The following is a 22,633-nucleotide window of genomic DNA, read 5'->3' on the forward strand; positions in this document are numbered from 1 at the left end:
AAATAAATGTTGTTAACGTTAATATAAAAAAAATTAACATATATATAAAACAAAAAAAAAATATTAATATTATACTAGGAGTCCTTAAAATATTATAAACTAACTATTAATATATAAAGTATATTTTAGTATAACTAATATAAAAAGTTAGTATAACTAATATAAATTAATATTGTAAAATATTTTATAGAAATTGCTCAGTTTTTTTAGAAATTTATAAATTTGAGATGTTAATATATTATATAAAAAAATAAAACGTTAATATTTGTTTGCGTTTTATTAATTATTGCTCAGTTTTATAATTGAAAAATATAATTAGTTTTATAATTATTGCATCATCTATATTTATTTTATTTAGTTAATATATACAATAATGATTCTAATATATATTTTATAAAACAAACAAAATTATAATGTAATATGTATATTGTATAAACAAACAAAATTATAAAAATGTACGGTTTTTTTAAAAAAATATTCATTTTATATGTACAGTTTGTTTTAAAAAAATTATTCATTTTATATGTGCAGTTTTAATATAAATATATTTTATATAAAAGTATATATATTAATAATTTATAAAAAATTTAGTAATTAATATGTACAGTTTTTATTCAGTTAGAACATTAATAAGAAAAGCAAATAAAAAACATTAAGTTTCAACGAAAAAGCGTAGCTTAGTTGGTTGAGATGTTGGTCATTAACATACTAGTACTAGGTTCGATCCTTCACTGTCATCCAATAGAAAACAAGCAATTTGCCATGTCATTAAAAAAATTTTAAGATAAAAGTGTGATGGAATTGGATACATGATTGTGATTGGTTGACAGTATAAAATTATTTTACACGGTCAGTGCATCACCTATTTTCTCAAAAAATTATATTTACTCTTTTTAAATAATTATTTAAAATTGTGTTTTTAGATTCATAAAACAATATTTATTACTTTTTTATAGGATTAAATATGTTTTGGTCCTAATAAATATCTCAAATATTATTTTTAGTCCCTATTACAAAAATAACAAATTTTCGTCTCTGCCAAAATTTTATCCATGCAGTTTTAGTCCCTCTTTTTTTTTTTAAATTTGAAAATTTTTTAATTATCTTTTTAACTTTTAAATTTTCTAAATAATTTTTTACATATTTAGAATATTGTAAAATATTAAACTCTCCAATTTTATAATTTTTTAAAATAAGAAAAATTAAATATGAATTTTTAAAATTTTAAAAGATAATAATAAAAGTAATGAAAATCTCGATTTAGAAATCAATTTTTGAGTTCTTTTTTTGAATGAACTTTTTATAACGTTTTAAATATGTCTGCAAAATAATCAATAAAAAATATACATTAATTTAACAGTGTAAAGGTAGTGCACTAACAGTGTAAATTAACTTTACACATACAACCAATCAAAATCCTTACACTTGCCATATCATATTAGTTTTTTAAAATTAAAATTGTGTTTTAATTGGATACATGGTTATGATTGGTTGACAGTGTAAAAATATTTTACACTGTCAGTGCATATCCCTTTTTCTCTTAATTTAATAGTAACGACTAAAACTATATGCATAATAATTTTGTACTGACCAAAATATGCCAATTTTTTTCTATAGGGATCAAAAGCAAAATTTGTTAATTTATAAGGATCAAAAACATATTTAACCTCTTTTTATATTACAAAATTATTTTTAAAATGGAAATTTTTTTAATTATATATATATATATATATATATATATATATATATATATATATATATATATATATATATATATATATATATATATATATATATATATATATATATATATATATATATATATATATATATATATATATAGGGAACGTATCTGGTGAGAACTAATAGATTTGTGAGAAATGAGAACTATTAATATCAATCGTTTGATTTAATTAACGTTTGAGATTTAAAGATTCCATATTAAGAACACCTTATTGGATTTTTTTTTCTATTAAACTTAATATGTAAAATTCCATATTAAGAAATTCTTACTCAAAATAATTTTATTGCAATGATTACATTGTTATTTAAATATTTTTAAAATATTTATTATAAACATAATATTGTTAGTTAGGAAATGAATATAAAATATTTGTTATAAACATAATTAAAATTTACTTAGGATATGAGTATAAAATGTAATTTAAATTTATTTAAAAATTTTATTTCAATTAAAAATGATGTAAACTATAAATATTTTTGAAGACTAAAAAAAATCCAAATAAATACCTGAAAAATAATATTAAATTCAAAATAATCATAACCATATATTATTTACACATATTCCTAGTAATAAAAATAAATAAAATGAATTCATAAATTTATTTTAAAAATTATTAACTCTTAGAAAATTAAATTGATTTTAAAAAAAAAAAAATTAACGTTGTATCTCCCAATTTATATATATTTCTACATTTTTGCAAAATGTAGTTTTACATATAAAACTTTCTAGACTTGCTTCTAAAATCAAATGAGACTTCCAGTATTTTATTAACAATTTAGTCATTGCATTGCAGTAGAAATTACTAAGTAAAAAATTAACGTAATATAGCTCTTGCATCGAATTATCATTATTTTTAAATTGTTATCTTTTAACATTAAATATGATTATAACAAATAGAAAAACATTTTTATAAAATTTTTAAATATTCAATATAGCATAAAAAAGTTAATAATCATAACTATTTTGAGTAAGAATCTCTTTTTATGGAAATTTTACATATTAATATTAACAAAAATAATTCAATAAGGTGTATCCTGATATGGAACTTTTAAATCTTGAACGTTAATTAAATCTGACGATTCATATAAATAGTTCTCGTTTCTCATAATAGATATTAGTTCTCACCGGATACGCTCCCTATATATATATATATATATATATATATATATATATGAGGTTTATTATAATTTATTCCACATCTTAACGATTAATTCTTCTCAATCAAATGGTTAAAAATAATAAGTAATAATTTTCTCTCTCCAAATTTAATTACTTATTATTTTTAATTATTAAATTGAAAAGAATTAATGATCAAGATGTGAAATAAATTATAATAACTTACTCTTGGAGTATATATATATATATATATATATATATATATATATATATATATATATATATATATATATATATATATATATATATATATATATATATATATATATATATATATATATATATATATATATATAAAAGTTTTATTAGATAAATCAATCTCTACTAAAAAAAATACAAGTATCAAAGGTTGAAGCTAGACCTCACCCATAAAGAAACCAAAGATAAAAGCTAAAAAAAAGTAGGGAAAAAAAGAGTTAAGAAAATCTAAAGCGAAAATGTCCAAAGCAATTCGTAAAAAGTTTTCTCAAATAATCTAGACAATATGATATCCTTGAGCATCAATAGTGTGAACGAGAGCAAAGTGGGAATGAAACTACCCCTTATCAGCATCGCCTATTTTTCTTAGACATTGTGTTTTGTGAAATTCATAAGCATATTTCGCTAATAATACTGCATTGCTAGTCGACAATAATACTCATTGCTAGTATGATTCCAAATTAATTTATCTTCCAAATTATATGAATATGGATTTTATGAATTCGCTCAACTATCTAGAGGTATCATGCTTTTATGATTATAAGTATTAAATTAAGATAATCCATCACATTATGCTATCAGTACCTAAAATTTATATTTCTGATTACTTTTATTATCAACGTGTACGTGTTTTCATTTGGCAAGTTTTAATAAAGAATATGAATATTCGTGGAAAAAACCAAACAATATGGAAATCATTATAATCAGACAAATTTCATAATGTTTTACTATAAAATTATAAGCTAAACAAGTGACTCAATACAATTCTCTATGGTTGATATTGTAATGAATTATTGGTTTTCATTATATGTGAACTAAATGTTTTATCCCATCTATGAAATTGGAAGAATTGATAAATAGGACAATGAGCCTTACTGGTAATTTGTTTATCTAACTGGTAAATTAATGAGATTGAAATGATCATTCTAGTTGTAACATGAATAATCTCAGCCATTAGCCTAGTTTTACACGCTATAAAACATTTGCCTTAGTAATTGAAGACTCTCTGCTTCTAGGGGTTAAGAGGTGTAATTCAGTGTTTTGTAAAACTTTCTACTTATTTTACGTGCCATAAAACCTGCTTCAATGGAATTGAAGACTCCCAACCTCTAGAGTGTTTCTTTAATAAAGTGGGTCACCTTGCGACCGAAACTACCAACATATAAGGGGTTGTCAGATCGTAACTACATATTTTGTAAAAGGTCATAATTAAATCATACATATTATATGAATAGTCATAGGAATTCTCACATTTAGAGATAGATGATTCAAAAGAGGAACTTAATTGTATTTTATTATCTTACCAATATTCAAGTTTACCATTAAAAATCAAACAATCAATTACATTCTACGCGCACCCCCCCTCCCCCTCCCCCGATTCTATTAGTTCCACATTGTGTTGAATTCATAAGCGCACTCACTTTGTCTTTGTACGAGGTTAATTTAATCTTAGTAGATACGATAATTTCACTTGTTTTGTGCTTTTTTAGGGCTGAATTAATGTAACCTCAATTTTTACTCTAAAAAATGGTACAATTTTTGTTAATTTTTTTATTACTTCAACATGGCGACAATAAGTGATTGTACTTGAATTGTTATCTTCATTTAAAATTATGTTTTACTTTTGTTTTATAATTTATAATTTTGTTTAAAAAATACTACTAAAGCTATTTGGTTGTTTAGATTATGCATAATCCAAGGTCAAAAGGTGTATAGTTAGATCTGGAAATCGAGAAAATCGCAAGAGAAATCTCGTGAGCTACTATACTAGTTAAACAAGATGACAAAGTAAACTATGTTGACCAAAAGTGACTCCAAGCACAATAGGGGTGAGTTTTGATGTTCATAATTGATGATTAATTTATAGATATTTTATTTTTTGAAAACATTTATGTTAGATGTTGTTGTTCCTTTTGGATTGGACGCATTAAGAAAAACAACATGGAGTATGTTCAAGTTCTTTCTGGTGCAGAAGGGACACATGGGGAACAACTGACAAATGTTATTTCTCTTTCTGGTGCAAAATTTGGTCTCGGATAACTGACAAATGTTATTGCAGTTTTGGTTCAAACTTATTTTATCCAAGATCCACTCTACAAATAAGATATATGAAGAGAGTTAATTTGGATGTTCTAGTACAACAAGTGGAATATGATGTTCCAACATGTGTTTAGTGAAACATTTGGCATTTGTCAACGGACCATGATGGACGTTTCTAGGTGCAAATTATTTTATCGAGATTTAATCAGAGTTATTGCATATTGTTTAGCTATGTTTGTGTGATTTGTTTGACAACTCTAAAGATCAGATTATATTTAAATGGAGATTTAAATGTAATTTGAATTATAACAAATCATATCATTTGTTTGTTATTTTTATGGAGAAAATCAAATCTAACAGATTTAGCTATTATTCTATACTAAATTAATTTATAAATTCAAAGGAGAAAAGCCCATAATGCATTTCTAGTTAAGGAGACTAAAATCTCATGTTTGAGACAATTTTTGTGCGCTAGGATTAAGTTCTTAGTGATAAGTTTTTTGTCTCTTTTGTTACTTGTATTCCACGCCAATGTTATCACTCATAACATAAGGATTAATGTTTGATCTTTTTTGTTGTACACCACACTATTGCTTCTGTAGCTTGGCATAGTTGTTGGTTTGTCTTAGTTTAGTTATAAATTCAACAATCGTTGTGTTAATGATTTAGCTGATCAATTGGGATTAGTGATTCAGAGAAAGTGAGAGGGGTTCTCATATTTAGAGGGAATCTAAATATAAAGTCACTAGGATTAGGAAGAGACATTAAACATCATGGAGTTGGTGTTCCTATAAGACTAATTTTACTAATTCAAAGTAGTGAATTTCCTTTCTTGGATAGAGTGTCCTCCAGACGTAAATGTGGTTTCACCATACTGGATTACCAATATCTTGAGTTATTTTATTGGTTTAAAAAGTTGGATGAGTTTTCCCAACATCATGTCTAACATCTCTCCCGTCAAGAACAGGATTTCAATTGACATCAGAGCAAACACCCTTTTCTATTTGGGTGAGTTCCAGTGAAGATATTTTATGTTCAAATGGATAACACTAAGGATGGAGGTTTATTCAAAAGGTCACCCGTGTTGGATGGCACAAATTATGACTGTTGGAAAGCCAATATGGTTTCTTTCCTAAAATATATAGACAACAAAACTTTGAAGGTTGTCGTTAAAGGTTGGAAATGTAACGACCGTTTTTCTTTTAATTATTTATTTTATGTGTGTTATGTGAATTAATTGATACTTATGTGTTAATTGTGCATTTAATTGATTTTGTGTTATTTATTGAGTATTATTAGTTAATAACATAAATTAGAGAGTTAGTAAGTGTTATGAGTTATTGGGCCTAAGTCGGTATTAGTAATTGAGAGGTGTTAATTAGGGTCCATTAGCATTATGAGAAAGATAGTAAAGGTTTAACAAAACAAGGGTTTTAGAGAATTAGAAGTTAGAATCTCATTTGGGGAAAATAGAGAAAGAAGAGAAGAGTGAAGAGAAAAGGAGAATCCGAGATTGAAGCTAGAGTTGTCTTCAATCCAAAACCCAAGGTAAGGGTGAGGTTCTTTCATGCTAAAGAGATGTATACTGATGTTTAGGGTGGGTTAAATTGTATGTAGAAACCATGGATTGATTATTGTAAAAGATTAGGGTTTTATGATGAAAATGCATGAATTTTTGGTTGAAAACATATTTTGATTGATGGTTGATGATAAATGATGTTAGATACTGCGATTATATGTGTTTAATTATTGATTGGGATGAGTTTTGGGTGGTGGAAGTGTGGTTACGCAGTGCTGTGTGGTTCTGTTATTTTTCTGCATAATCGCACGTCCGCTAAGCGGCTCTGGCTCGCTAAGCGGATGCTGTTTTTTTTTTTTTGGAAAACTAATTACGCTCGCTAAGCGGAGCCGGTCCGCTAAGCGGAGCTCAGATTTCATTTCGCTACTGTTTTTAGCCGCTTCAAGCGGGGTTATTGAAAATTGAATTCAATAAGCGCGCTTGAGGGTCGCTGAACGGACCCTATTGTGCAAAACTTGTTCAAACTTTGCAATGATGTATTGATCGCGACTTTACGTGTCTATTAATCTGATGACTGCAAGTGCACAGTCGTGACGTGTAGTTTTAAAAGATATCGAATCCACAGGGACTATAAATCGATCTACCATTATCTAAAGTTACTATGTAAAGCTAAGGCTAATGATATTTGAATTGTTTATAAGGGGAAACTAAAATCTTAAATCTAGATAAAATATAAATGCACGGATATCGGTATGTAATTCGTCTAATTTTGGTAATCCGAAGTTTTATTGACAAGGCTCTTAACAAATCAAAAATCTTTATTAAATATGTCATTTAAAAGTCCTCCTCTCAAACTCTCGCTCTATTGATTAAGACTACGATCCTAACTCATAATGTACGTTCTCGGTGTCCCACCAGATTTAGAAACGCTTTTTGAAAACATCAGAATTAATAAAATGCCTTTTTCATGCAGATATTATTTAATTAAAAACCCTCATCTCAAACTCTCGCCCTGTTGACTTAGATTATGCTAATATCCCCTAACGTACGCTCTCGCTGTCCCGCTGAGTTTAAAAACACCTTTTGAAAATAAATAATACCTAATTAATTTTAATACGCTCTCGCTGTCATTAAAACTAATGTCTTATGTCTACTATCTGATTAAATATCTCAAATTCTATATTGAACTTCTTGTGGTGGGACATTGTCTTTCTTTATTAGGGAGGAGTTATTTAGAAAAAGGTTTAAAACCTACTAAACTTTAGATTTTCTAGATCTGAGTAGTAGTTCAGATTGATTATACTTAGGAGTCGTTCTCTATAGTGTGGTCTTTGTTTTGACTTTTTTAAATTCTTCTTCATATTTTTTATTTTTTTTATTTTTCTATCATAGTTTTTCATCAGACCTTACCTTGTCTGTACATATTTTTTTTTTTTATAATATAGTTTTAATCTTTTTTTAATAATTTAGATTTTAATTAGTTATTTACTGTACACAATTTAAAATTTTAAAATGTATTTATGTGATCATTGTAAAATACTATTTACGTAATCACTTACAAAGAATTAATGTATTTTATTAAATAGTAGTTATATATTTAGTGATAAAGAAAAATTAAAGATTTTTTTTAAGTCGTAGGAAAATATTTGTTCATGGTAAATATTATATATTATGTGTTAATTTATTTTATACACTGCAAATGAATCAAATTACAATAAAAATAATTGTATGAGATTTTAATTATAAAAATTGTATAACACACTTAATAGGTTACGGAGTATACCTTTTAAAAATGATTTTGGATTTCCTAAATCTATTTTTTCTCCTTTTTTTTCTTCTCATTCTAATGCTCTCTTAATTTTAAAAATATATTATAATCAGGAGAGGGTGAAATTAAAAGAGATAGAAAATAAATAAATATAATAAGATGATCCATACTCAAGAAAAACTCTTAAATTAACCTTTAGCTAAGTAAAGAGATGAGCAAAGGGAAATTTACATACCTTGATTATAAGTATTTATTCGTTTTATTAAAAATTGATATATAATTTTTTATTGAACAAAAATTCATTGTTTCCATAAAAATTAATATAGCAGGTAAAATACTTTCGATATAAAATGGCTTTAATTTCGTTTAAAATATCTTAAGAGTAGTTATTAGTGGAAGTTTTTTGAATTAAAGTTTTTAAGTTAAGATACGTGCAAGAAAAGAAATGGTATAATGCTTCCTCATTAAATCAACATCATCTGGTTCTATGGTGTAGTGGTTAGCACTCTGGACTTTGAATCCAGCGACCTGGGTTCGACTCCCGGTAGGACCTGTTTTCCTATTTTTATTATAACCAAAAGCTTGTTGTATTTTGCCATAAAATCTCACGGGGTCTGTTACTTATTCACCACAAACAACAACAAAATAAATTCGTTTTAATTTTATATTTTTAAAATATCAATTTTAAATCACAATTGTTCGAACTTTATTTGTAAGTTGGACATTGGTTTTCTTGCTTGAGTAAAAAAAATATACATTTTTTATGTTTAACCATGTAATATGAACACCTGGGTCAATATACCATAACTCACACATTAGATTTTCATCATTGGTTATGGACATTAACAAAACAACTTTTGAATCATAGTCATCATCATAGGCTATATGAACATCTTTATCACTCTTTTCATTCTTTTTTTTCCTTCCTTCTCATGCAACATTCTCCAACAAAATGGGCACATTTTTCACAATTATAGCATTGCACAATCCTTTTATCAAATTCTTTCTTATTTGATTGGTTGGTATCAAAGCCTCTTCCACTCTTGGAGGATTCAACTTTATCATCAACCTTTGATCCTCCATTCTTGAACTAGTTGCACTTTTGTATTTTTCTTTACCTTTTTTCTTAAACTTTTTTCATGATCATCTTTCTTCATCACTTAAGCTTGCAAAGCTTATTGAACTGGTCTTTTAGTTCCTTTATCAATCACCAAAGTTCATGAGCCTCAAATGATTCTACCATTCTTCTATCTTCGTGATCTTCAAATCTTTGAATTCTTAAATTTTCACCACTGTGAAATCAAATCTTGAAGCCAGAGTTCTCATCACTTTCTGAACCACTTCATGAACAATGATAGTCCCACCACATGTCTTCATTTTATTCACTACTGCAATCAAATTAGAAAAGTGATTACTTATCTTTTGATCATCTTCCAGCTGCAACAACTCATACTTCCTCCTTAAAGATTGGAGCTTCAAATGATTTACCTTTCATTCATAATCATGGTACTTCTCTAAAGTATCTCACACACCCTTTGATTTTGACACCATTGAAATCTTTTCAAATATGATGATGATCCAGCTTTTGTTGAATATATAACAAAACCTTGCAATCTTTCTTCTTCCAAACTTTGAACGTGATTAATTGTGCATGTGTGGCTCGACTCCTAGTTCTTCATAGCCATATAAAGAACATTTTAAGCTCTAAACAATGAATTCATTGGAAACTTCATCTTTCAAGATTACTTATATCAAGAATCAAGATGTTAGAAGGAAATCCAACATTTGTGTTCATGATTTCTGCAAGATCCCTGAAAAAAATCACTCAAATCACTAAGTGCCACTCAATTTAATGGTCCCCCTCACAACGCTCTCATGTTTCCCTTTGACATAACCACGTTCTCGATGTCAATTGTTAGCGCAATGGGATTTCTTGTGTGCCAAAGTAACTTGTTGTGATAACAACAAGGTTCAATTTTAATCAAATACTTTGATTTGTGAGGCAAATAACAATAACAACCAAAATAAATGTCCTTCAACAATAATAATCAATAAGTAGAAATTATAATAGAATAAAGCGAGAAAAGACGAAAGTTTTATTTACCCAATTCGATTAAAAGATCTACTCTGGGGGAGACAACAGCTCTCCAATCCACTATAGTTAAAAAAGTTGTTACAAAATATTACATATTACAAGAAATAGAATTTTCCTTAAGAGTTCCCAAGAGCAACCTTGAAGGCGCCCAAGAACAACCCCTATTTTATACCCAAGTGTTTCTCAACCACTACAACTCTAAATTATGTGAGTACACAAACCCAATGTATAAATAAGTATTTCCAAATTCCCTTAGATAACTTCAAAAGTTTCCCAAAACTTTTGCTTTTCTAAGTTTTTCTCTTGAGAAAACCCTTAATCCTTTGCTCTACCATTTTACTTTAAACTCTAAGATTGTCACCCTGTAAAACAATAAAGAGATACATATTTACATTAGTTAAAACCCAGTAAACAATGCCAAAAAACACCACCCATTGACAAATGGATCCATGAGCCGAACCGAAAAAAGAAAATCGATAAACTATCTGAAATACCAAAAATCCTGAAATCGGACAAACCGACCCGCTGACTGCCATACGGATTGCCACCCGTCGTGGTACGAACTCGTCGGACTGCCTTTGTGGGGTCGTCGACACCTCTGCGCTCCTTCCGCAACTCGTCGAAAATTGCTGCTTACTCGGTTCGATCGTCGTCGTACTCTGCCTGCTCATTGCCGCAGTTTTGACCACCCTCCACCGCCGCCCCGATTTCGAACACCGCCGCCATCCGCAATTTCGGTCTCCGCCGCCGCCGCCGCTCTGACAATTCATGACCCGATTTTTTCCAATTTTCTGATTTTTTAACTTTTTGACATACTTCATAGAATTTTTCAATTTTCGCGGTTTATGCAATCTCCAAAAATATGTTTTCTTTCTCTTCGTAAATAAAAGTTTTAAGTCAAATTTCAACATAACTAATTAAAGTTTTAAAAGTAGTGATATATTTCATTCATATTCAAAACATGATTTACAACATCTATATAGCTTGTTGGTTAAGCAATCAACCTAACTAATTAATTATTCACTTGTTAGTTAATTGGTTAGTTAGTTTAAGCTACTAACTGACTTAATTATAAATTAACTAAATGTATTATATTCTCACACGAGTGTAAAGTATATTTGGGAAAATAACTACTTCACTGATATACCCGCAAAGGTGTATATTATAATTATTTCACTAAATTATATATATGTACAGATGTATAGTATAAGTTATAATACATTAGATAGGTCAGTCCGACGCGTATTTTAATATTAGAGTCTTAATTTTATAAAAAAGATATAATGGATAAAAGCTACATAACATAAGTAAAAGTAAAGAGTCATCGTAAACTTAGTTACGTGATGTTTAAAATATTCATCAAATCAACATATGTATATATGAATGCCACAAAAACATATATGTAAAAGTACAAAGTAACTTAATATTATCACAAATATTTATCAGATTTTCTATTCATCTCAAAATCATTTTCTTGATCACATCATCCTGAAAATATATCCTCATCCTCTTTAATTTTTCTTTATCACTTGAAAACACATTTATGCAATCATATCTTATCTTAATCTTTTTTCCCTAAAATTTACCAAAATCTTTTTTTAATGGGCTAGCCCGAATCCCGCTTGATCCGACCCATGAAAAACGTAGACTCGATTGACTGGCCCAAAAAGATAGCGACGTGTTTTTTTAAGTCTTTTGCAGCCTTACCCGCACTAAATTATTGGACTTATGGGCCAACCCGATGGCCGGGCCCATTTTCACAACTCTAAGTATAACTACTTCACTAAATCATACATTTGCATAGGTGTATAGTATATTTACTTCACCAAACTATATACGTTTACAAGTGTATATTATAAATATAAATTCTATGTTTATGAACAGGTATCAAAGAATAATCGTCCCGGTTAGGAATCACATAAATTACCCCTATTCAAAAGGAACAATATTTCTAGGTACATAACATAAAATACATGTTTTTTTTTCACTACTAAATCCTCTTAGAGACTCCTTGTTTTGATAAAAATTGTTGAATCTACTGGTTTTTAGCACTTCAGTTGAAGTAACTGGTTACGTAACAGGTTACAGCCCCGATATCAAAAAACAGAAGTGAAATTATAGTGGCGTAACCGGTTACGCTGTTTGCCGTAACCGGTTACACTGAAGCTGAATTGTTTTACTTCTGTTTTTAAGTGTTTTTGGTGATTTTGATCACTTGTAACTTTGTACTATAAAAGGGGCTCACTACTCCTCATTGTTGTTAATGTCAATTTGTTCACTCACCCTTAATTACTCTCTCTTATTTTCTCTCAAATTTCTTAATCTTCATCTTCTTCAATTGAACATTTTCTCTATTGATACACCATAATTATTTTGTATGTTCTAACAAAAATGACATTTTAATTCTAGAATCCATAGCTTTTTAAATTCTCAGAATTGTAGAATCCAAAACCCCTCTTAAATTCACAAACTCCTTCTTCTTCCCCTCACTTCAATATTTCAAGCTTAGCAAACCTAAATCTCCTAAATTTTTTAAATACTTGCATTGCCTTATTTTAGACCCTATATTGCTTGAATCATCACCAACATACCTATTTTGAAATACATTAGTGTTCATTTTCCTGATTGTTTGATTGAATACATAATTTTTATTTATTCTGTTCTACCGGTTTAGTTCGGATTGAACAATTCAAAAACACCTAAGGATATGATTTCAGATTATAGGAATTGAACATATCCTCCTGAGCATGTATTCAGATTCTATAATATGAAACAGGATAGATTTCAATTCAATTTTAGGTTTTATGATATTTTTATTGTCAGTTTTGTGTATTAAATATTTTTTGTTAGTAATAGACCGGACCAATATGTTAAGGACAAACACTAGGGGGACTTAGATATTACTTCTACTAATAAGAAGCATGTGTGTAAGATATGTATGGATAAATATTGACCTCCTGAGCCTCAACTTAGTCTCAAGAAGCTAAGGACGAGGAGGCTTATGTAGAGTTGTCTTAAGTGCAAGTGGCTAAGGGGAAGTAGGTCGAGGTATATCTAGGAAGCTTGTATGACACATTTGCATTGTCTTTTTATGAGACATATATTGCTGATAGGACCTTTAGTTATTCTACGGCGAAATAATTTTCATATGGTTTTGACATCTTCGTCGGTTTTTAACTCAATCAAGTTGTATTTCACTCTTCCATTACTATCAATCCAATCTTTACGAAACTCGATCTTCCTCACCCTTTTGTTATCAGTATCATGGAGTAATTTATTCAACTTGTTTGTCAAATTGGCGAGAGATGTGGTGTCGTCTGGAAGCTTGAATTTAACCGGAAGTTTGTTTCCGTTGAAATACACTTCAGCCTTAATCAGAAATTGAGGAAGATGCATTTTTTGAGATGTATTTTTCTATAACATATGTCCCCTATGTATACAAATGGAGATTCATTCTAGACCACACAAATTTGTCGGTGCAATCAGAATCCTCCAAATATGTCGGCAAAATCATGATCGTTGAAAATTTTCAAATAGGTACACTATCAGAAATTTCAATATACAACTAAATTTCCGATACTCAGTGGTAAATTTGAAATTTTATATAAAAATTTACCAATACTGAAAATTTCAAATGCACTACCGAAAATTTTAACGTATCAGAAATTTCGTCCAAAATATCCAAAATTTAGTCTGTACCAAAAAATTTTGTTTGAAAAAATTGTTCCCCTATCACCAAAGATATTTCTGAAGTAAAATTCTCAATTATGTGTTACGTAATTAAAGTATCCCCGCAAACTAGAGATTAATCTTTAGAAGAAATTCATTTAACATACGATTAAAGACACCGGTAAACTTTATAACAAACGATTGAAAACTTCAAATATCTATCGTTTGTGCTACACCATATTGGTTGTTAAATAATGAACTTGCAATAAATAATCATATAATAGAAAAAGGTAAAAAAGAATCATCTAACCATAGTTGGCAACATATATAAAGACGAAAAAATTAACTAGAGTTAAGTTGTCAAGATTGCAATCATGTTAAATATCTAGAAGGGTCCAGAGGTTGAATAGTCATAACAATTTAATATGTATTTGTACTAGAGTTTGCAACTTTATGATAAACTCAACTTGCTAAAGTAGTAGTACTATTCAATTAGTATGCACTTATCATAAAATGTGGAGAACAAAATGAGTAATTTTTTTTCTATGCAAACATAAAATACTGCAAGTAAAATTGACTATTTTGATTCTCATTTAACTGAGGGTGTATTAGATTATGTATTATGGATGACAATGGATAGGATTTAGACAAGATAATATAATACCGTCTCCATATCTAGTTTAAAAAAATTCTCACTCCTAAATTCATACCTGCGTAATCCTGAGTTTAAACTTCTGTATGGTGCTAGAAATGTAGGAGAGGAGGATCTTGTCAGTGATCTTATTGACAAAGAGTTGGGTGTCTGGAAAAGAGAGGTTATTTATGACTCGTTCTCCCATGAAGATGCCAAGAAGATTGTTAGCATACCCCTCTCAAGGCTCCCAAACGATGATAAGTTGGTGTGGCATTTTGAAAAGAGTGGAGAATTCTCGGTAAAAACTGCGTATCACGCTACGCGCTCGCACAGGGCCTCTCTTCTCCCTGGCCCTTCTGTTTTACATAACCATAGCCTCTGGAAGCTGATTTGGAAGGCGCCCATCTACACAAGGCAGCGGAACTTTTTGTGGCGGGTGGCTAAAGATATCCTTCCCACGAGGGGGAATCTCGTCAAAAGAGGTATGCCCATTGATCCTTCATGCCCCTTCTGTCAATCCGGAATTGAGACTCTGCAGCATATTTTTATGGATTGTCACTTTGCGAAACAAGTTCTTTTCGCGTCTCCCATAGGCTACCGTACTCCCATCTGTCTTGATGTGAACTTCTGGATTCAATCTGTTCTAGAGGGCAGTGATGTCTATAGTGTTCAGCTGTTCTGTGCCTGCCTCTACAAAATCTGGGCAGCTAGAAATGTAGTGGTGTTCCAAGGGAAAGCTGTTTGCCCTATTGCAGTTGCAGGTGGTGCTTTTGATTGTGTGCAGGACTTTGTTAGATGGCCTCCAGATCCTTATGGGAAAAATCTGTCTTCTACTGCGAGGAAGGATGTCTCTTTCCCCCAGGATGTCTTTGTTGCACAAGTGGATGCTGGGCTCACGGAGGCAGGCGATACGGTGTTTGGTTGTACCTTCAAGGACCCTTTCGGCAAGACGCTGATGGCTGCCAGTAAGAAGGAAAATATCCTGGTCGATCCCAGCATTGCTGAACTCTTGGCTATTAGATGGTGCATTCTCTTAGCAGCTGATCTTAAGATGAACAAGATTGTGTTCCAGTCAGACGCGTTGGTGGTGGTAGATTGTATCAATTCCATCTCTTGTAATGCCTCCCTCGATCCTATAGCGGCGGAGTGTCGGTTACTTTTGAGTTCTTTCTCTTTTAGTTCTGTTATTTTTATTCCTAGGGTCTGTAATTCTGATGCACACAATGTTGTGTTGCTTGGTAAGGCTTATGGCTCCCGGACCTGGTTAGATGGTATCCCGGGAGCGAATTCTGTATCTCCGGCTGTTTTAGGCCCTTTGATCTAATATAAGTATCCTTCCAGTCAAAAAAAAAAACAACCCAATGGGTATATTTAATAAAAAATAAATCAATTATAATTTATTATATTATTTTATAAAAATATTATTGTTGGGCTAATAAACAAATATTTATATTAAAATATTTAATACAATTGATAACTTAACATGAGTACATAATAGTTAAACTAAAATTATATAAATATATAGTACCGATATGAATAGAATGGGTACTAAAATACAATACCGTATCCATACCCATTTATTTTAGTGGATAATTACTTAACTCCATACCAATACCCAATTTTTTTTCGAGTTTTTACCCTATCCTTTGTGAATATTTTTGATATCCACTAGAGATGGATAAAATTGTCATCCCTACTATGTACAATGATTTATAAATTCAATATCCTTCTTTTTCACTTTTTACACTCCATCATCTTCTCTCTTCCACCTAATAATTCAACACTCATTCAACTTTTACTTTTTTACTCACTACAATGATTTTATTTAATAAAATTCAACATCAATTACTCCACATCAATTTCAAGACTTTATTCAACATTTCATTGCAACCATTAACTATTAAAAAAAAATTTCATTCAACACCCTATTGTAAGTGGTGGTCATTAACTATTAAATTTTTTTTCATTCAACACCCTATTGTAAGTGGTGGTCTTACTGTAATAATATTTTAGAAATTAAAAACCTATTTAACCATCATGGAACACAGATGCACAACGTTCATATTCTTCTAAATACCAAACACATTTTGAGATTAGAAGTCCATGTCTTCCAACAAATTACTACAAGTCTACAACTCCAGGAACAAGCTAGTTTTTTGCATCCAAAATATCATAAAAGTCCATAGTTGGGGGAATAAATAAAACAAACAGTACAAAGAGTATGAAACACAACAACAAATGGCTGCTCATTTGAAGCTCAAGTCTCCAACACAAACATATCTACACCACAGAGGAGGGGATAAGGACAGGATAACAGCATCACACACTTCTCTGAGCCCATCATAGGCACTTCCTTGAAGTCATGTGGTTTATTAATGAGCAGGATGAGGGAAAGTGTTGATTCCCCGGTGTGCATGAATAGCACAAGCACAATGGACAGAAGTCAAGTTGAGACAACCACTCATGATGAGTGAATGTCTTCCAGAGCATGTGTGGAGAGCAGGAGATGAGTCACAAACTGCCTGAACGGCAGAAGGAGTGAGTGAAGTGCACTGACTAATGTTCAAGTTCCTTAGTCCATCCTCTTCATTTCCTCCTTTCACAGCTCCCCACATCCTGTTCTTCACCTTGCTTTGTGCTAAGGAATACATTGCATTGTCTGTAATGTTCTTGCAGAAGTACAGTCCAAGGGACCTCAGGTGAGGGCACCTGTTTGCCAAAGCAATCACACTATCATCTGCAATCAAAGCCAAAATTAAAATTTCACTCACCATTAGTGGCCGTGTCTAGTGTCCGTGTCTGTGTTACATAGTAAAAAAACTTAATATGTAGGTAAAATACCTGTAATCTTCAGACAGCCACACAAGTCAACTGTTCTAAGATCAGGACAACCATATGCTAAACTCATTACTCCAACATCACTAACCTCGTCACACCATCCAAGGTTCAAAGATTGTAGCTGATTGCAGTAGTGTCCAATAGCCTATCCAATATACAATTGGCGTTATAATTAAAATCTATCTCAATTTTTAATATGATTGTGAATATAAAAAAGTGTATGCTATATAAAAATACCACCTGAAGTGCAGTATCAGAAGCTGCTCTAACACATCCACATAGATTTAAAACTTTCAGTTTTCTACAGAAACCAGCAAGGTAGGCCAAAGCATTGTCACTAAATGCTGAACATCCACTGATGTTTAGTTTTGTAAGATCACGACAACCATGGGCTATAGCATACAGTGACGTATCCGTGAGCTTGAAACTTTTGCTTAGATCAAGAATCTGCAGGTCATGACAGAAATTTGCAATAGTCCCAACAGCACCATCCTCTAGTTGAGGCTTATCTTGACGAAGAACTAGAGTTTGCAATTTCGCAAACTTTGGAACAAGAGATATGACCAAATTGTTCATGTTCTTGTTACACCTGAAAAAAACAATTACATAGTCATGTTATTACTACATCAATCCATTCAAAGCAGGGCAAAAAAATAAGCGCTTAATACCACTGAATCAAAATAAATATTCTTCAAGATCATTTTTCAAAGATTTCTAAGCAGAGTGACAAAGATGGACAGATCTTTATTTCAATTTGCAACAATACATTATTTTCTGCTTAATAATTGCAACAAACTGATCCAAACAGGCCCTTAGCAGTTAAACCCCCTAGTTTAGATAAATAATCTAAAAAAACATGAAACCAGAATCAGCAATTTCAGAATCAAATTCAACTCAAACAAAGAGAGAGAAATAAATACCAAGAGAGAGATAAACGAGCAAGTCCAAAGAAAATAGAATCTCTCCAACCACGACAAACACCAGAAGCTCTAATGACCGTCTGATCATCCACAAGTGACAAAATATGCATCAAAAGCTCCACAGGAATATCTTTCCATTCAGTAATCACACCAACCTTCATATTCCCTCCTCTCTCACCACCAGCAACCATCATAAGATTCTCAAAACACAAATTCAAATCCTCAGTTTTCAGATTATAATTCCCAACCATTTCAGTTTCACACCCTCAAAATCACCAACTCACACACCTATCACAAAAAAAAAAAAAAAACTAATTTAACATAACAAAAATCCAAAACTATGCTTTCAACCGATTAACCATAATCACCACAAATTAAAGATAATCACAATTTAAATCACAAAAAAAAATTTAAAAAAAATCAAAGACATGCATGATGATGATATTATGAAGAAAAAATTGAGAGAATAAACAAAAGAAAGAGGCATGAAGATGATAAATAATTACCGGTAGAAAATAATTTAGGGTTTGATTGTGATAATAGAGAAGCGTGGAAGTGCTTCTCTGAAATTGGAAGAGTGTTGGGAAAGAGGACTAAATAGCGTGAAGAGAAGGAACAGGAAAGAGGGAGAGAAACGTTACCTTGCCACGTGTACTGATGATGAATTAAGGATGGGCAGGTTAAGTGGGTCCCAAGTAAAGTATACTACTTACTTTGATGAAAATGGGGGTCAGATGAGGGGAAAGAAAACGAAAATTAGGGAAATAAAGTTTGTGTTTTTGGTTTTTTGTTGCTAGGGACTAGGGTTGGTTGGCATTATCTTGAGCAATTTTGTAAAGATTGAATCTAGTCTACTTTACTTTGAAAATAGGCCAAATCCATAAGAGCATTTTTTTTAATTTAAATGTTTGTATTAGATTAGTTTTATAATTTAATGATTTCAAGAAAATCAAGTTCTTATCAATGTTTTAAAATCGATTTTGATCGGCCGGTCAGATTAATTGGAGCAGAAATTAGAGAATAAGGTAGTTCGATAAATTATAAGATCGAAATTGTTGTTAATTTGATAAAAAAACGGTATGATCCAACCGGTTCATTAATCAGACAAATAAATTTGTGAATTTTTTAAATTAATGAATTGATTATTCATGGAGATAAATTTGCGATTTAGCCTCAATTGTATTTTCCTGTTCGAATTTTTCCTCAAAAACGTAGGGCTCCAATTTTCCAAGATCAATGAGTTCTTCTTTCATCTAATGTAAAGATTATCATATGTGATTTCTTGCTTCTGATTCTCGCGATTCTGCTTTGCGATTACATCAGCTCTATTTGAGATTTAAGATTGCACATTCGATTGAAGTTTTCGATCTTGCCTTTGGTTCCAATATTGAGATTTGATGATGCCATCATCGAATTTCCGGTGTTGCGATTTGGGAATGTAGGCATCCACTTCTATTTGCGCTTCACTGATATTGCAATTTATGTTTGAGATTCTTGTTATTTAGTCATGAGATTATCAAAAATTTTGAAGGATTACAATTTATCGTTTTCGAACCTTTTCATCAGCATTCAAGAATTAAATTATCCAAGCATTGTTGTGTGAATTTGTGATCAAGAACCTTTTCGAACCTTTTCATCAGCATTCAAGAATTAAATTATCCAAGCATTGTTGTGTGAATTTGTGATCAAGAACCTTTTCGAACCTTTTGCACCCCATGAAGAATAAGTCCTCGTTGTGTGAATTTGTGACCTATGGAAGGAATCTCCATCAATTTTCAGCTGTTGATCCTGTCTAAAAACATATTACACTTCCTAGTGGACACCAAGGCCCCCCCTCTTTTCTCTAACACGAAGAAGATGTCATTGATATTTGCACCTACAAATCAACCTCCCCTAACATTCTGAGCAATGGCCTATAAATTTTCACATGATTCTCTGTGTCCGCCTTCTCTAAGGCTCGCATACATCAGGGTAAAGTGACATTCACGACCATTAAGAAAAGTAAATTTCTATCAACATTTTCCTTACTCCACCCCAACGCAGTTCCACATGAATACCCAAGAATAGTAGAAAAACATAACCTTCAAAACCCAAAAGAGCAAATTTCTATCATAACTACACTCAGATCTATTACAGCCCTATCCACTGAATTATGGGCCCCAGTGGCATTCATATATAAATGAGGCCCATTAGAACTTTACCCAAGATTAAAGTCTCCAATAATCAACCTAATATTCCATTGTAGGCCTTCGATCCTAGGTCCTTGATCCAAATCCTCTATTAAATGATCCATGATATGTTTGACCCCACCACGTGTTGCTCCCCTTTTGTCCTTGGTTATACCTTTGGATGATATTTCCAACTTGTTCGGAGTGTTGACTTTTCTATTACCTTTCCATTTTTGTTGTGTCCCATTTTCTTCACTTGCATACTTTCTATTGCTTCGTACATTTGCTTCTCCTTCAATTCCTTTATATTTTCTTGGCATGTTTCGGCTTTATATTGTCCACTCCATTCACATTCTCATCTTTTGAATTCCCCGATGTTTTCTCTTTGTAAAGCAATGAAAACCTTGACCCCGGGGTTAACTTAGCATTTTTCTCTTTCACTCGCTGCTTCTTATAATATCCTTTATGTTTATGCACTCCTTTACTCTTTCTATTTCTTTTGATCTTTTGCACCACAATATAAGGCCCCACATTCCGCTCTCCATTCTACTTTATTCCTAAAATTCTGGCACTTGCAAAACAGATGTTAAGACAGATGTCTCAACACAAACCCCTACTTGTCACCATACCAGCAACATCATGAAAGAAAAACTTAATGAGACCATGAGACGAGAGCTTGGCAATCCTTACTCTCCTCAAGAAGTCTATGAAAATTCAAATGAAAGCTAATGTATCCCCTGGCCCTAACGGAACCCTAACTATGTTCTACCAATATATTGGGATAGACATCACTAACACAATCTTAGAAAATTGAATGAAGAAGAGGAACCCAAGGAGTTGAATAACACTTTCATCTGCCTCATCCCCAAGAGTAAAAACCATATAACCCCACCTGACTACAAATTTTAGCCCTTTGTAGTGTTATAATGAAACTTGTCACTAAAACCATAGTAAACATAATCAAGAGTATTTTTCCCTGATTATAAGTGACAATTAAAGTGTTTTTATGGAGAGAAGATTAATTACAGAAAACATTATTATTTCCTATGAAATTTTCAATTATGTGAAACACATAAAATAAAGAAAGACGAGTTATGTTGGCATCAAAATGAATATGACCAAAGCCTATGATAGATTAGAATGGAGTTTCATACACAACACTCTCATATCTGTGGGTTTCCCTTAAATTTTAACCAACAAGATCATGAAGTGCATTTTTATAGTTTCTTTATCCATCCTGATCAATGGACAACCAACTTAAAATTTCTACCCTACTAGAGGAATTAGACAAGGAGATCCTCTCTCCCATTATCTATTTATAAACTGTGCATATGTTTTCTTCAACCTTTTAAATAATCTTCTTGCTAGAAATTTGCTAAGTGGTATATTTATTGATAAAATAACCCCTAAAATTATCGATATTTTTATGATTGCAAATGATAGTTTAATTTTCTACAGAAATGAGGAGAGACATGCTAAGACTCTCCTTAATATCATAAACTTTTATCGTAATTATTTTAGCTAGAAGATCAACTGTGAAAAGTATGAAATGATGTTTAGAAGATACACTATCTAAGACTAGAGAGACGTTTTTACAAAATGAATCACAATTCCCACCACTAATAAAATCCATAAATACATAGGTCTTCCTACATACATGAACCCCTCTAAAATCCAAACCTTTTAGTTTATTATTGATAGAATAAGTAAAAAACTTAAAAGTTGGAATACTAACAATTTATCTTATGCAGATCGTGTCACTCTATTAAAAGTAGTTATCCATCCTATTTTCAACTATATTATGAGCTATTTCATGTTATCAAAGACTATATTCCAGGAAATAGAGAAGATGATGATGAATTTC

At 30.9% G+C, this 22,633-nt stretch overlaps 1 protein-coding gene, 1 non-coding gene and 1 pseudogene across 2 annotated transcripts; 2 read left to right on the forward strand and 1 right to left on the reverse strand.

The window, feature by feature from the left end:
• Positions 1-8,926: 8,926 nt before the first annotated feature.
• TRNAQ-UUG (transfer RNA glutamine (anticodon UUG)) lies at positions 8,927-8,998 on the forward strand. Its single transcript has one exon. It is a non-coding gene; the product is annotated as a tRNA-Gln (tRNA).
• A 6,392-nt stretch (positions 8,999-15,390) lies between these two features.
• LOC131658013 (uncharacterized) lies at positions 15,391-16,167 on the forward strand. The gene has a single exon (XM_058927351.1). The coding sequence runs from the start codon at positions 15,391-15,393 to the stop codon at positions 16,165-16,167; it is 777 nt and encodes a 258-aa protein (XP_058783334.1).
• A 761-nt stretch (positions 16,168-16,928) lies between these two features.
• LOC131661353 (F-box protein SKP2B-like) lies at positions 16,929-19,260 on the reverse strand (annotated as a pseudogene).
• Positions 19,261-22,633: the final 3,373 nt, after the last annotated feature.

The sequence above is a fragment of the Vicia villosa genome, linkage group LG3 (genome assembly GCF_029867415.1).
Source record: "Vicia villosa cultivar HV-30 ecotype Madison, WI linkage group LG3, Vvil1.0, whole genome shotgun sequence".
Taxonomy (NCBI): Eukaryota; Viridiplantae; Streptophyta; class Magnoliopsida; order Fabales; family Fabaceae; genus Vicia; species Vicia villosa.

Bases quoted from the DNA above. Each gene is read 5' to 3' on its own strand.
- LOC131658013 (XM_058927351.1), top strand. From the start codon at position 15,391: ATGGATTGTCACTTTGCGAAACAAGTTCTTTTCGCGTCTCCCATAGGC.